The sequence below is a fragment of the Penicillium cosmopolitanum genome (genome assembly GCF_028827165.1).
Source record: "Penicillium cosmopolitanum strain IBT 29677 chromosome Unknown utg000008l:1.0-4398992.0:1.0-4402845.0, whole genome shotgun sequence".
Taxonomy (NCBI): Eukaryota; Fungi; Ascomycota; class Eurotiomycetes; order Eurotiales; family Aspergillaceae; genus Penicillium; species Penicillium cosmopolitanum.
The window spans coordinates 1653243-1666866 of record NW_026622678.1 but is presented as its reverse complement, the minus strand read 5'-3'; the positions used below and the strand labels follow the sequence as shown (position 1 = coordinate 1666866).

At 51.5% G+C, this 13624-nt stretch overlaps 6 protein-coding genes across 6 annotated transcripts; 3 read left to right on the top strand and 3 right to left on the bottom strand.

Annotated features, from left to right (window-relative positions):
* Positions 1-245: 245 nt before the first annotated feature.
* On the bottom strand, positions 246-2068 carry capA (adenylate cyclase-binding protein; the record flags this gene model as incomplete). Its single annotated transcript, XM_056631828.1, has 5 exons — positions 246-1065; positions 1122-1226; positions 1283-1584; positions 1645-1900; positions 2022-2068. 5 exons carry the CDS (start codon positions 2066-2068, stop codon positions 246-248), a joined length of 1530 nt encoding a protein of 509 aa, XP_056487379.1.
* A 401-nt stretch (positions 2069-2469) lies between these two features.
* On the top strand, positions 2470-3806 carry N7509_007190 (uncharacterized protein; the record flags this gene model as incomplete). Its single annotated transcript, XM_056631827.1, has 3 exons — positions 2470-2542; positions 2618-2878; positions 2944-3806. 3 exons carry the CDS (start codon positions 2470-2472, stop codon positions 3804-3806), a joined length of 1197 nt encoding a protein of 398 aa, XP_056487378.1.
* Positions 3807-3942: 136 nt separating this feature from the next.
* Positions 3943-4337, bottom strand: N7509_007189 (uncharacterized protein; the record flags this gene model as incomplete). The annotated part of the gene is made up of 3 exons (XM_056631826.1): positions 3943-4000; positions 4068-4250; positions 4315-4337. The coding sequence occupies 3 exons, from the start codon at positions 4335-4337 to the stop codon at positions 3943-3945; spliced, it is 264 nt and encodes an 87-aa protein (XP_056487377.1).
* A 323-nt stretch (positions 4338-4660) lies between these two features.
* N7509_007188 (mitochondrial 54S ribosomal protein mL44) lies at positions 4661-5871 on the top strand (the record flags this gene model as incomplete). Its single annotated transcript, XM_056631825.1, is given in 2 exon segments — positions 4661-4862; positions 4874-5871. 2 exon segments carry the CDS (start codon positions 4661-4663, stop codon positions 5869-5871), a joined length of 1200 nt encoding a protein of 399 aa, XP_056487376.1.
* A 509-nt stretch (positions 5872-6380) lies between these two features.
* N7509_007187 (basic secretory family protein) lies at positions 6381-7328 on the bottom strand (the record flags this gene model as incomplete). Its single annotated transcript, XM_056631824.1, has 1 exon — positions 6381-7328. The coding sequence occupies one exon, from the start codon at positions 7326-7328 to the stop codon at positions 6381-6383; it is 948 nt and encodes a 315-aa protein (XP_056487375.1).
* Positions 7329-7874: 546 nt separating this feature from the next.
* N7509_007186 (uncharacterized protein) lies at positions 7875-13442 on the top strand (the record flags this gene model as incomplete). The annotated part of the gene is made up of 12 exons (XM_056631823.1): positions 7875-8085; positions 8304-8359; positions 8511-8548; positions 8601-8654; positions 8856-8979; positions 9032-9794; positions 9887-10016; positions 10075-10277; positions 10337-10643; positions 10721-12179; positions 12299-12368; positions 12535-13442. The coding sequence occupies 12 exons, from the start codon at positions 7875-7877 to the stop codon at positions 13440-13442; spliced, it is 4323 nt and encodes a 1440-aa protein (XP_056487374.1).
* Positions 13443-13624: the final 182 nt, after the last annotated feature.

The window sequence follows — 13624 nt, the reverse complement described above, 5'->3', positions numbered from 1 at the left end:
TTGATCTACGGCCAGTACGGCTATCATATATCTCCTCTATCAGCCAATAATAGCATAGGAACAAGTTAAACCTGTATTCTCGCAGTGTATATCTACAGAAGGGCGCTAGGTACAGCACACAAAGATTAAAAAGAAGTTGGGAGAAAGACAAAATCCTCCAAGCGAGGAAAATCATCAACTCCTGAAACTCAAGCTCAAGTCGGGTCTTCAAAACACCCGGGTCATGCAAATGAAAATACAAAGATTTAGCCAGCGTGCTCGACGATCTCGGTTACAAGCACCCCGTCCTTGATGTAGCTCTTAAACTGCTCGGGGACAGGGCACTCCTTGGTGTCATCATCGGTACCTTCCTTGGGAGGAAGGTTGATGTTAACGGCAGAAGACTTGCTGGTGAAGATCTCGGTGGCAAGGCTTTGCTGGCCCAGATAGATGGTAGCGCCATCAACCTGGTCCAGAAGAACGGTAGGAACGACACCGTCGATCTGCAGAGCGAACTTGGGCGACTTGACGACGTCCAAGCTGCTCACCAGGGAATCAACGATGATGGAAAGACCGGTGCAGTTGTCGATGGCAATAGCATTCGCCTTGCCGGGAATCTTGATGATAGACTTGTTGACGCGCGAGATGAGGATAGATTGGTTCTTCTGCGCAGGAATCTCGATAATATCCTCTGCGCTGTCGAAGTTCTCCACCAGCCACTTGCTACCCTCCAGTTCCTTGCGCGGCGGCTTGCGAGCACGCATGCTCTCGGGCTTGGGCTTCTTGTTTGGCGCGGGTGACTTGCTCCGAGAAGCGCTGGAGCCCTCGGGCACAGTAGAGTTGGCACGTAGACCAGGGTTCTTGTGGGTCATCTCCGACTTATCGACCTTGCGCAGACCAGAGGTGATGGCCTCGCCTTGGTTCAGCTGATCAAAGACAGCAGACATGTCTGCGCCCGGAGCAGCAGGGGCAGGGGGTGGAGGAGGAACACCTGGGGGAGGCGGCGGTGGAGGGGCACCAGCACCGGGAACATTTACAGATGGGACGGGGGAGGAGGGGGAGGGGGAGGAACGGCGCCAGTGCCGGCTGGGGCAGGGCCACCCTTGATCTGCTTGAGTGCTTCCAAGGCATCAACGCCGGACTCATTGTTCCAGGTCAATCCTGTGGGGTAATGCTTCTTCAGGAAGGCAGAGAGGCCCTTGAAGTTTTGGTAGTAGGCTTGAATGTACTCGACGTGTGTTCGGTCCCTGCATACAGGTTAATTGAAGGCCGACACATTTCCTCGCACACGAGGCAAACTCACTTCTCCTTGAAATCCTTGAGAACCTTGTTGCCGTAATACTGAATACCACCAATCATTTCTTCGACAAAGCTTGCGGGCTTAGTCTCGAAGAACCATCCTAGAGCGACAATGCCCTCAGCAACAGCACTCAAGTGGTTGAACATTGGCGAGGCACGGTTTGACTCTCGAATATTGTTGATGCAGTCCGATGCCTTATGCAGATCCGTCATGAGTTCAATGGGTTGAGGTTCGGGCTTCTTGGCCTTGGTTGCGACGAAAAGGTAGGTACGCTCAGCCTCGAATGCTTGCAGAACGGCTTTGGACTATAATGCGTCTCCTGTTAGCCATGGTTCTAGACCAATTCCCACGTAAATAAGCCTCACCTGCTCTTCCACCAAGCCACCGATCTTCGCACCCAGCTTCACGAAGTTCTGGACATCTCCCTTGATCAATGCATCGAAATCTTGAATCTGCGGCGGGATTTGCGGCGCCACGGGAGCTGCGGGCGGAGGTGGAGAAGGCTTGGGAGGTTCCGGGGTCGCAGGTGCCGCAGTAGCAGTACCACTCAGGTTCTTGGGGATGCTGGGCTCTTCGACGGACATGGCCATATCCTCCAAGCGGGAGGTCGCCGCCTCGAGCCTGTTGACAGTCTACCGTCAGCCCAAGTCCACCGGGGGTACGCATGGCACCGTTTAGACTGGATTGAAATACCAGCCGTAGTACCACTGGGGGTACAGTGACCAGTCAGAGGGATACGTACCGCTTGATGAGGGTGGTGAAATTATGCATGTGGCTTCCGCTCGCCATGACAGGCAACACGTTGCTCAAGGGAGCTGAAAGAGTAAGGGGACGGAAGGAAAATGGGGAGTGGCCCGGGTGAACTTTGAAGTATAGGACCGAGTTGGACAGTACTTCAGCAGCGTCGTGTCCCTCTTAGCAAGGCAGCAGATTGGGGGAAGAAAGTAGGAGTAGGAGATGGTTGACTGAGCTGCCCGGCCGACGTTCAGGAGCTGCGACCCGCACCGGTACGTACGTTACGCGGGTACAAGCGGGCATCGGATGACGTTGGCAGGTATATTTGGTATTACAATTACCTGGCATTGATCCACTCCCGAACTTCATGGCTGGCCCGATAGATTTGATAGATGTGTTTTATTGTTTCTTCCATAGCCATTGGTGCCGTCAGAAAGCATTTTTGCTACTCAGCTATGGCCAACAATCATGATGTCGCTACCCGGTCAGACCAGGTTGACTTCTGTACTCTAGGAATGTTTATTCTTGGTATGCTTCTTTCCATTTGAGAATCGAAGCCCCGCATGGTCTCATGTCTGTTCCAAATTACTCACAACCTTGCAGATGATATCGATTTCGGTGGCGTTAGACCAGGCGTCAAGAACATTCTTGGAGGAGCCGCATCTTTTGCAGTTGTAGGAGCTCGTTTAGTGGCGGGCTCCGCGCATGGACGTGCTGTTAGCTGGATCGTGGATGTTGGATCCGATTTTCCGCCTGAAACTCTAGCTGCCATTCAGTCATGGGGCACGGACTGTGTCATTAGAGAGGACTTCAATAGGCTGACAACAAAGGCCTGGAACGGGTACCATCCGAACGAGAAACGAGGTATGATAGATAGCCCCTACGCCGGTTGCCTGGCACGAACCGTACATGATTAACGAAGATTTCAGATTTCAAATACCTGACTCCCAAGTTAAGGCTGGAGCCTCATATGCTCTCCGACACGCAGGTGTGGTCACGGACTTTCCACATGGTCTGCTCACCCTCGCGATGCGTATCAATTGTACATGATATACTCAAACGACGGGGTGAGCTGCAACGAGCAGGCCACGCTCCTTCCACTCCACATGTCTTGGATCGTCCCTTTTTTGTCTGGGAGCCAGTCCCTGATCTCTGCACACCAGAAGAACAAGACAAGTTTTTCGCTGCAAACCGTGTGGTGGATATTGTTAGTCCTAATCATCTTGAGCTGGGCATGATGTTTGAACAGCCTGGGTGGACTACAAATGACGAAGCGAGCCGACGACTGGTGAAGAATATTATTGAAGCCGGAATCGGTCCCACTGGCAATGGCTGCCTGGTTATCCGAGCAGGGAAAGATGGGAGTTACGCCTACTCGAGAGACCAGGAAATCTGGCTCCCGGCCTATCATCAACCTGATACCTCAGGCGCTACACTGGTAATCGACCCCACAGGTGCTGGCAATTCGTTCCTCGGCGCGCTGGCTCAAGGATTGATATCTGCCGGCCGAGAGCCCTTTGGCGTTATTGACTCCATTCTATCGAACTCTACGGAATGGGAAGAGGGAATGGTTCCCTGGAACGGGCGTCAAGATCTACCTAAAGCTCTTATTTGCGCAACTGTTGCAGCCGGATTTGTAGTGGAGCAAATTGGCGTGCCGCAGATCTCGGCGTCGAAGGAAGGGAAGGAATTGTGGAATCAGTCTGAATTCACGGAACGAGTCCGCCTGTACACGCAGCGATTATTTAGAACGTTGGAAGAGTCTCCCCAGAGACACCTGTTGACCAATTGATCAATGGTTGATTGAGGAACGCCCCTCTATTGTCGTACAACCGGGAAAGATGAAATGATAGTAAAAACACAGTATGAAGATGTTCCATCACACCAGGAATCCTCCACTAACGGCCACCTGGGACGCGGGGTGTCGTCTATTGCGGGTTCTGAGCGGCCTGTTGCTTCTCATGCTCACGGATCTCTCGGCTCCAGCTAAATTCGAGAGGAATGAGGTCAGTATAGAATTCGCAGGAGGGGTCCCGATTCGGAAATGACTGACTATCGGCTGGGGAAGAATCTGCCGGGCTCGGGCATCTTATCGCGGTGCTCTCGGTCGGCACTGATGCTGAAGGCAATGGCGGCAATACCAACGACAAAGGCGCCCATGACGGCAGTGTTGGCCCTCCAGTTGCCTGGCTGGGCGTACCAACCACCAGCGGGGGACCAGACTTCCTTGGGGTACCTGCGTAGCGAAAACTGTTAGCATCCACCTCCATTATCAAGTTCCGCGAGAGGATTGGACTCACGGGATCTTTCCACCTCCACCCATTGTGATTGAGATGTAATTGAAGGAGCTGTGGGAGTGTAAATGAAGGGAGGGCTGGACTGTTCTCGTAAAGCGCGGGCTGAAGCGGCTTCACGAAGTTCAGGCGCCAAGCCACTAGTTAGATACTAGTCCCAATCAGGACTAGTGTCTGCTCACACGACTCGCAAATCCCGTGACTACCGCCGATAGATTTTCTGTCTTGAGTTGAGACTCACGCTCCCCGTGAATTGGCCGCCCGACTCCGATCCCATAGCCATTAACACAGCGCGGTCTCTCCTTTTTCTTCTCTTCGAGTTTCTTTTGCGTGTCATTCTACAATCGCCCAGATGAAGAGGCTGCAGCTCCAACGATGGAGCAGCACTGCTCTTTCGCCCCGGGTTCGGACTAACAATCGACTGCATCAACAACTCTATTCTACCGGATTGCGACTCCAATCTACTGTGTCTCCGCTTCAATCCGAGTCTACCATCTCAGAGAATGTAGAAGACGCGAGCTTTCAAAACCCGGATGCGATGCGCCACATTCGACGTGCTCACAAGCGCAAGACACAATTGCAATATCCCTCTCCCCGGTCGAAGCCGCCACCCAGTCCGCCAAACTCGCTGCCCTCCATGCTCGACTTTACCTCCCTTCCCGACTACCTCTCCAAACCCTTGCGCGGACATTAGTTGATGCCTCAGCTGACTCCAATGTCGATTTCAACAACGAATCGCTGGCTACCCTCGGCCACGACCTCCTTGCCAACTACACATCCGAGCACCTCATTTGCACCTACCCACGTCTGCCATTGAGCGTAACATTCGCCGCCATGTATGCTTATGTTGGTCCCAAAACCCTTGCCGCGATTTCCAAGGAATGGGGTATCGACAATGCTACAGTGCCCGGTGGTGAAGTAGACCCCGGTTTCCTGCAGTTCCGAAGAGTCGCTCCCGGAACTGCCGTGGAGGACATCTCACAACTCCAGTCCGCACGCCCATATGCCGATCAAAAGAAGTGGAGGATGACTGTATCCTCGAAAATCTTCTACGACGACGAGTTTGGTGACGCGATCAAGGGGTCCGTGGCTTTGGGTCAAGGTGTTACAGACGAGACTGCTAGGGCCACCTTCGTCCGTGCTGTTCTCGGTGCCATCTACCTGCACGCCGGTCGCCCTGCTGCCAAGCGATTCTTCGAGCAACACATTCTCTCCCGACACCTTAACATCTCCGAACTGTTCAACTTCTCTCAACCCGCCCGTGACCTGGCCCGACTATGTGCCCGTGAGAACTTCGAGGCGCCCGTTGCCAAGATCGTCAGCGAGACCGGTCGCAAGAGTAGATCCCCCGTCTTCGTGGTCGGTATCTTCTCCGGCCAAGATAAGCTGGGCGAGGGCTCTGGCTCCAGCCTGATGGAGGCACGTGAGCGTGCGGCTCTCTCTGCCCTGAAGGGATGGTACCTGTACACCCCGATCAACCCGCGTGTCCCCAGCTCCATGGAGGAGGAGGGAGCTGCGCCATGGAAGCCCGCCCATATTGACTTGGGTGAGGTGATTGTCTAATAAAAGCAGACGACAAAAGCTACTCCCGACCGAAGATGAGTGAAGCACATCTTCTTTCATATCCCTTTTTTGTCCCACTTTTGCTATCTTTTCCGGTGTGCTATGGTTTCGCATGGGAAACGGGCCAGAGAGAATATGGTCGTTCCCTCTGTCCTTTGCATGACTGGATACTGTACAGTATAGGAATTCAGGTTCCTTCGATTCATCTGGTGTCTTTTCCTGGATTTCTTTTTATTTTTCCCCTATCTATTTTTGTCTCGTCGCATTTTCTACTGTCTTATTCGGCCACGCCCCTCTCCTGGTCCAAATGAGGGTTGATCGATGCCACTGGCCTCGACACTGGTATATAGAGGTGCCCTCCTATTAACACATGTACTACAACAATGAAAATCTTTCTAGATCTTAACTTGATCTCTGTACTGTATCCATTGCCGATTGCGTTTGACGCCTATGTACTACTCTGATCATTCCTGATTGACAACATTGGAATCTCATCTTCCCAGTGACTCTTATTTCCCACCATCACTGTCAAGAAATTGGCCATACTTCGCCCACAGCTCAGCAACCTCCATCCCAAAAAGTCCCCTCCAGAATCCAATTTCACCGGCCAACGACTTCTCCTTATCCTCTCCAACATACCCTACTCTTAACAGCCGGTCATTCAGCATACCAATCGCCCCCTCACCCACCCAGACATCCTCAATCCAGGCCAAGAAGTACGCAGTGTGCTGGTATCCAGCATCCCATTTAGAAGCCCGCTCTGAAGCGGACTGGGGCTTCTTCCAATGCGGAGGATCCAAGTGTGCCTTCAACCGGACAAAGTCCGCAATGCCTTCAATCAGACCTCCTGGCGGGTGAGGGATCTTTGTTTCGGGCTCATCGTCAGTCTTGGGTGGTGCCGTATGCTGGTAGCAATGCACAAGCTCATGGGTGAGCACACCGGCTAATTCTCGAACCGGATCTGCGAGGGTAGTACAATGTTTGATGTACGGTAGGGAGAGGTGAATTTCCTTATGGTCATTGTCGAGCTCGGTGCCGGTTGTGTACGCGACACCACTGAAATCACGGAGGAAGAGGGTGACAGAGCGCGTTGGGGGTACGGAAGGGTTGAATGAAGGCCAAGTTCTCTTTTTGCTTCTTTCTATGTCTTCGGATTTTGTCGCCGGCGAGGTGTAGAGGTATCTGATGATGTTGTCGAGGGCCGTGTCTAGCTTCGAGGTGACATCGGGAACGAGAGTGAAGAACGAGACGGATGATGGGTGACGAAGTTCTTCGGCGTGGAGACGTAGCTTCGGCTTCGTAGCCTTTCCCTTCAAGCTTTGTTTCTCTTTCGGATGCTCGTGCCCCGCCTTCTGCTGTATACTAAGGTCTGCATCGGGCCCCGTGTGATGTTTGGGAATTGCAGAAGCAGATGCAGCTGCGGGGGCGGGTGGGGTTGTCGTGGTGAATTTTGTCATTGCTGGGTGAATCGTAGAACTTCAAGTAGGAGTAGGAGCAGCGGAGAAGACGAAAAACCAAGATTGAGTGTCTATGATCCTCGAGTAGCCGACGCCCGGCGGTGTTGAGACATTGATCGACAAGACGATTGGGAAGGTGGGGAGCTGGTGCCGCTCCACTTTGGCTCGACCCCATCTACTACACACCTTGGCTAATCTACGGCGTAAATGTAGCTCTAGTTTATCCATTGTTACCTACTAGGTATTACTAATTAGTACTAGTATGTAGCATATAAATATTCTCACAATGTTCGATCCGCTGCAAGTACTAATATCATGCCAATATTTCAACTTGAAGTTCCCAAGTCACGGTCCTTTATATATTTAGGTAACGGTACTACTTAGTAGTAGTATGTAGTAGTTATGGATCCAATGGATGTTCAACTTGAAATTCATCCCGAGGTCACAAACAGCTAATAGTACTACTACTAGTAGTACCTACTTAGGTAGTCTTTGAAAATTCAAGTTTGAATCTTGGAACCCCAGAAATAATAAACATCTTTACCTATGAGTCACTGGACAGATTTTGAGATCGAAGAGGAATGGGATAGTCCTGATGGCAGAGGTCAAGTTGTCGCACGCGCTTTTGGTCTTGGCCCAGAACGACCGATTTTAGAGGACGAAGAGGGTCAGACTCAGATCATTCAATCTGGTGAGAGGTTTTACATGTGGGATGAGATGAATGATGAAATCCACGAGTTTGCCTGCCAGGACCTGGGTGAGATCTATCATGCCCTACATCATGGAGGACTGCGGAAACTGGACAGATGGCTCCTAGAGGAGGTTGGCCCCCTTATGCATTAGGCTTAATCCAAGATAGCGATACACAAGGACTGAAAACAGATCCTAGATCAAGTCGGCGGACTTGCCTGTTAGGTTCAAGTTGAACTTGCTACATTGCTGAATTGTGCCCCATACCACTGCTTTCTGTAAAAGATTTGACTCTTGAGTATTCTAAGTATGGACTTGATCTGAACCCTGGAGCCCTGGAGGTAAGAAATATCTCACAGAACCTACTTCTTTTCTCATCGGCGTTGATGATTTCCAATGTATATGGGTCACATGACATGTTATGGATAATACCATATTCCCCCCAATAGTTCTCCTAGATAAAGGATCATAGAAAGATCATACTTGTACCAGGTGGCTCTGATTTCTAGAGAGTATTTAATGCTACCTAGGTAGGTACCACTGCATAATACTATGCAATTGTGTAATTGGTAACTGACGTAGTGACTCCGACTTCTCACACTCCATGGTTGCCCTTTGCGACCGTGATATCAACAGGTAAACAAACCAACGCGGGGGAATTGGGCCACACTGGCACTTCTGTACCCAACCACGGTTGACGAAAATAAACCATACTACTGGTAGTATATTGTTAAACAGAATAATAAGAAGTCTACTGCCAAACCTAAACTATTACTTCTATTTTTTGACTAGGATCACCCCTTTCATCTCGCCTTGACCAAATCTTTGTCGCATCAGTGGAGACCACTCGCGCTTATCCGCGCTTATCGCCCCTTGCTCTCCGACTTTCCCTCACCTTCGTCAACACATCCCACCATCCACGGTTCGCGCCCGCTCTCTCCTAGTCAATAACATTGCCTTGGTAGGTGTCATTCCATTCCATTCAGAAGATTTGATTAGCTGTGGCCACTTAGGCTGTTTCTGCTCTCAACTCTAAAGACAGTTGCCTGACTTCCCATGTTTGCTTGCGCCGTGGCCACATCCTGACCGTCGCGATCCCGATCGTGGATCAGACATCTCCTGCTGATCTATCGCTGTCAACATTCAGCCCTGCCAATATATCGCTACCAGAAGCTAATATTTCGCAACAGACAACGGCGAAATCCCAATCTGATTCCTCTCGCTCAGTTCCTAGTGTCCGCATCACAACTGTTTTTGCCCCTCAAACCCGCCGACTGCTGCCCGGCTCCATTGATTCCGCCGTTGCAGATACTGCCTCTTATGTTTTGTCTATAACATCGCCAAATTTTCTCTCATCCGCGCCCAAAATGGAGGCAAAGGCGGCAGAACTTCTAGCGGTCTTCAAGAACCCCAACGTCTCTATTGACTCCCGAGTCGCCCACCTGACCGCCATCAAATCCGATATCAAGCAAAAAAACGTCCCCGAGAGCGCAATTGTAACCATCTTTGATACCCTACGACTTGCTATCAATTCTCAACATTACTCAGTGGCGAGTGCCGGCTTTTCCACCTTGGGCCATTTCTTGAAGCGTCTTTCAATCCAAGATCAGCAACAATGGATTCTCAGCCAAGCGTCCAACTTCTATCCCATCTTGTTGGAGCGGCTGGGTGATCACAAAGAACGCGTGCGGGCCCAGTCTGCATCCATCTTCACTGAACTTTGGTTACACGCAAATAACGAAGCTGAGTATTATGTGTTGCAGTGTGCTCTAGTGGGTAAGAACCCAAGGGCTAAAGAAACAAGTATGCTCTGGTTATCATCTGTACGTTATAGGCTTCTCAATACTCAAAACACTACTCTAATCCAGACACCACCCAGATGACGAAGAACCACGGTTTGTTAATCCGACAGTACGTGCCCCCACTGGTTGCGTGCTTAGAAGATGCCGACAGTTCTGTTCGAGACACGGCCAGATCAGTTGTGGTGGAATTGTTTCGGTATGCTAAATCTTCCATATGATCGACGGGGCTTGGTGAGACTAACCACATCACCTAGAAATGGTTCTGCGAGGGCCAAGTCAGACCTACAAAAACAGATTGCGGCTCGTGGGGTGAGGAAGTCGATCGCGAACGCCATTTTGTCAAGCATTGGCCTTGGGTCTGGAGAATCGGAAAGCTCAAATAGACCTGTCTCCCGTGTCGAGCGGCCGATCTCAGTCATGTCGTCCCGCTCCCATGCTGTCGAATTACACGATGATGGTCAGTTTACTATTCCAAGCCATGTATAATTCCCAGCAACTAATATGAAGGTATCACAGAACACGAATCGCGAAACCGACCAGTCCCATCAAGAGGCCATCAAGATCGCTCGACACCTGGGCCCCCAGAAGCCCCAAGTCGACCCAAGACCCCGGCTGAGGCACCTCATACCCAGAAGTCCCTTCCGGAGGAGGATGGCGTTGAGCCCTTGCTAGTTTCATCGTCTCGAGATGTTGAAGATACCATACGGGATATGGCCTATTGGTTTGAAGGCAAAGAATCCGAGGACAATTGGATGAAACGTGAAAAAAGCGTTATCCTTCTCCGAAGACTCACCCGTGGTAACGCGCCCCATGAATTCTTGCAGTCCTTCCTCCAGGGCATAAAATCCCTTTTGGATGGAATTTTCAAAGTTGTACATTCCTGAGAACTACGCTTTGCAGTGCTGGCTGCCTCCTGATCCAAGATATCGCGCGGATCTGTGGCCCACGAATCGACGGCATGGTCGAGATTATGATGCAGAATTTGATGAAGCTGTGCGGATCTCTGAAGAAGATTGCGGCACAGAATGGATGTGCTACAGTCGACGCTGTCATTGGAAATGTGACATTCAACATACGTATTCTACAGCACGTTCACTGGGCCTTGCAAGATAAGAATGTGCAGCTGCGCCTTTCAGCCCCTGGGTGGCTGCGAACCTTGATTTCTCGACAATCTCACCATAAAAGCACCGTTGAACATGGTGGCGGCCTGGATCTCATTGACAAGTCTCTCAGGAAGGGCCTTGCTGACGCCAACCCCGGTGTACGAGAGGCAGTACGCAGTACCTTCTGGACTTTCTTCGGCGTATGGCCCGACAGAGCAAATCTTATTTTGTCTGATCTCGACACCAAATCGCGCAACCTGTTGGAGAAGGACCCGTCGAATCCTAACGCGGGCCAGATGGCACCCGCCTCTGCCAGTAAGAGTGCCAGCGGCCCTGCGGCTGCTCGTTCTGCATTGAAAGAGGCCATTGCCGCTAAGAGGAAGGCTGCGAACATGAATTCCCGCCCTGAGTCTGCCCAGCCAACTTTTAATGATACCAAGGCGCCAGAGTCCTCCAGGTCGACGGCGAGAACGGTTCCTACCGGTGCCCCTCTCTCTTCCTTGTCCTCCGCCCCTATGCGCCCTGCCATGAAACCACGACGAGCTGAAATAAGTCGTCCGGCAACTGCAGATCCGTATGCATCTCGGCCAAGCTCCAGAGCAGCCCAATCGTCTAGCAAGACGCCGGTTAGCTCTCCAAGATCAGTGAGATCCAAAGCCACCACACCCTCATCCAAAACAATATCTGCTCCCCGTCTCCGGCCTCACGAGGCAGGCCACACCGGAACAACTAGAGGCAAACCTAAGAAGCTCGATCTTTCCAAATCCAAGTCCCACGGAGACCTCGCAGCTGCGAGTCATGCGCGTAGCAATTCTGAAGATAGCGTCGCAAATCAGAATTCTCTCCACAGCTCACAGGCTGATTTACTGCGTGCCTCGCAAGAACCAGATGAGCTAGCAAATGTTGTATTGGAGAGCCCCCCCCTTGAAGCATCCCAACCACCCTTCCGCAGTCACCGACCACCTGGACCTAGTCAAGAAGCAGCCCCTGAGCCTGTTGAAGAACCGCAGCCTCTTTCTCTAGAAGAGCCTGTTACTGTGCCTTCGCCGAGCACCCCCAGACTGGACCCCACTGTGCCACACCATTCCGATGTGGAAGCCGAGCCAGAATCTCCTCCCAAGATCCAGCCCGACGAAATGGTCATATATGAAGACCCTGACACCCCTGTTGCCGTTGAAGCTGACGCCCCTGAGATGGCGCCCGTTGAGCGTTTCACGCCACGGAAGTCCCCAGCAAGGTCTCCAACGAGGTCTCCTGTGAGAACACCGCGCCATGCTCATCACGAGCAGGCCCCGCCGAGGAGATCGTAGCACAGACCCCGGCTGACCTGGAGACGCCGACTAAGAATTCCTCTATTGAACTGAGTCCCCAACAGGGTTCAGCCAAGGATACTGTGGCCAACGAACCCCACTTTCAATCGTCAATTCGGAGAACACCCCTTCGGGGTAGTCCTTCGCCTTCAAGGAATCGCTTTCAATCTACACCTCCTGAAAAAGGGATGGGGATAAGTCCTGCTTCAGCACAGGAACCACCAAGGGAACCCATGACCGAGAAAAAATCTCAACAACGAGAATGCCACTCCCCAAAACAAAATTCACGACTATTCAACAGTACCTCCGTCTGCTGTCAAGCCCGGGGCCCTGGAAGAGGTTTCTCCTAATGAGTCAGCAGCGAGAAGCGTCGAGCCAAGGCCAAGATCCTTTGAATCCTTGGCCCATTCAACGGGAGAGGAACCATTGCGTCGCAGTCGAAAGTGGGCTGAAAGACATCGAAGCCCAAGTCCTCGATCGAAGGACCCCGCCAATGCTAGAGAGATGCTTCCCAAGGCCCTCAAGCGCATCGGTACGAAGACTATGGATATTTCCGGTTACCGAAAACTGCAAGGGCTTTTCCAATATCATGGCGAAGAGCTTATCTCTCAAGATAAGGATTACTATGCAGTACTTGGGGCCCTTCTGCATGAACTCGAATCTGCGCCAATGAACCGCAAGGACCACGACGTCAAAACTCAGATTCTTGCTACGATCCGCTCCATGCTCATCCGAACCAGTGAGATGTTCCACCAGTATGACATTCCTGCGATGGCCTCCCTCATTCGAGCTCGCCAGCATTACGAATCCAACTCGCACTTTGTTACTTGCCTAGAGGAAGTTGCAGAGCAGTTAGTCACCTTGATCCCGACTTCAGTCTCTATCAAAGGTGTTCTACAGGGACTGGACCTGGGAGAGGATGCTAACGGCGAGGGAGCTTACCGATCAATCATCTTGGGGCTGTCCACCATGCATCAAGCACTTGCCCAAGGAAGCGAGGAAATCTCCGACGAAGTCCTCGCCAGTATCGGAGGTGTGGTTAGTCAACAGCTCAACCACTCCCGACCAGGTGTGCGCAAGCAAGCCACCGAGCTGTGTACGCTTCTGAACCTCAAATTCGGACTTGATCGCGTTCAGAAACTCACTCAACCGGCAGGAGAGGGATCACTCAACCTGCTCACCTATTTCATGGCCCGCCGGTCTCAGTGAAACCAAACGGGTAGCTTGATATTTTCGGACCTGATATTGTAAATAGCCTTTTGACCTTCTCCATCTTTTTTTAATTCTGCTGTATTGTTTTCGAATGTCATTCTGTATCTACAATAAGTCGGTCCTCTCATGTTGAGGGAACCGTACATAATGAAAAGCTTTCATACATTGCCTCGTGGTTT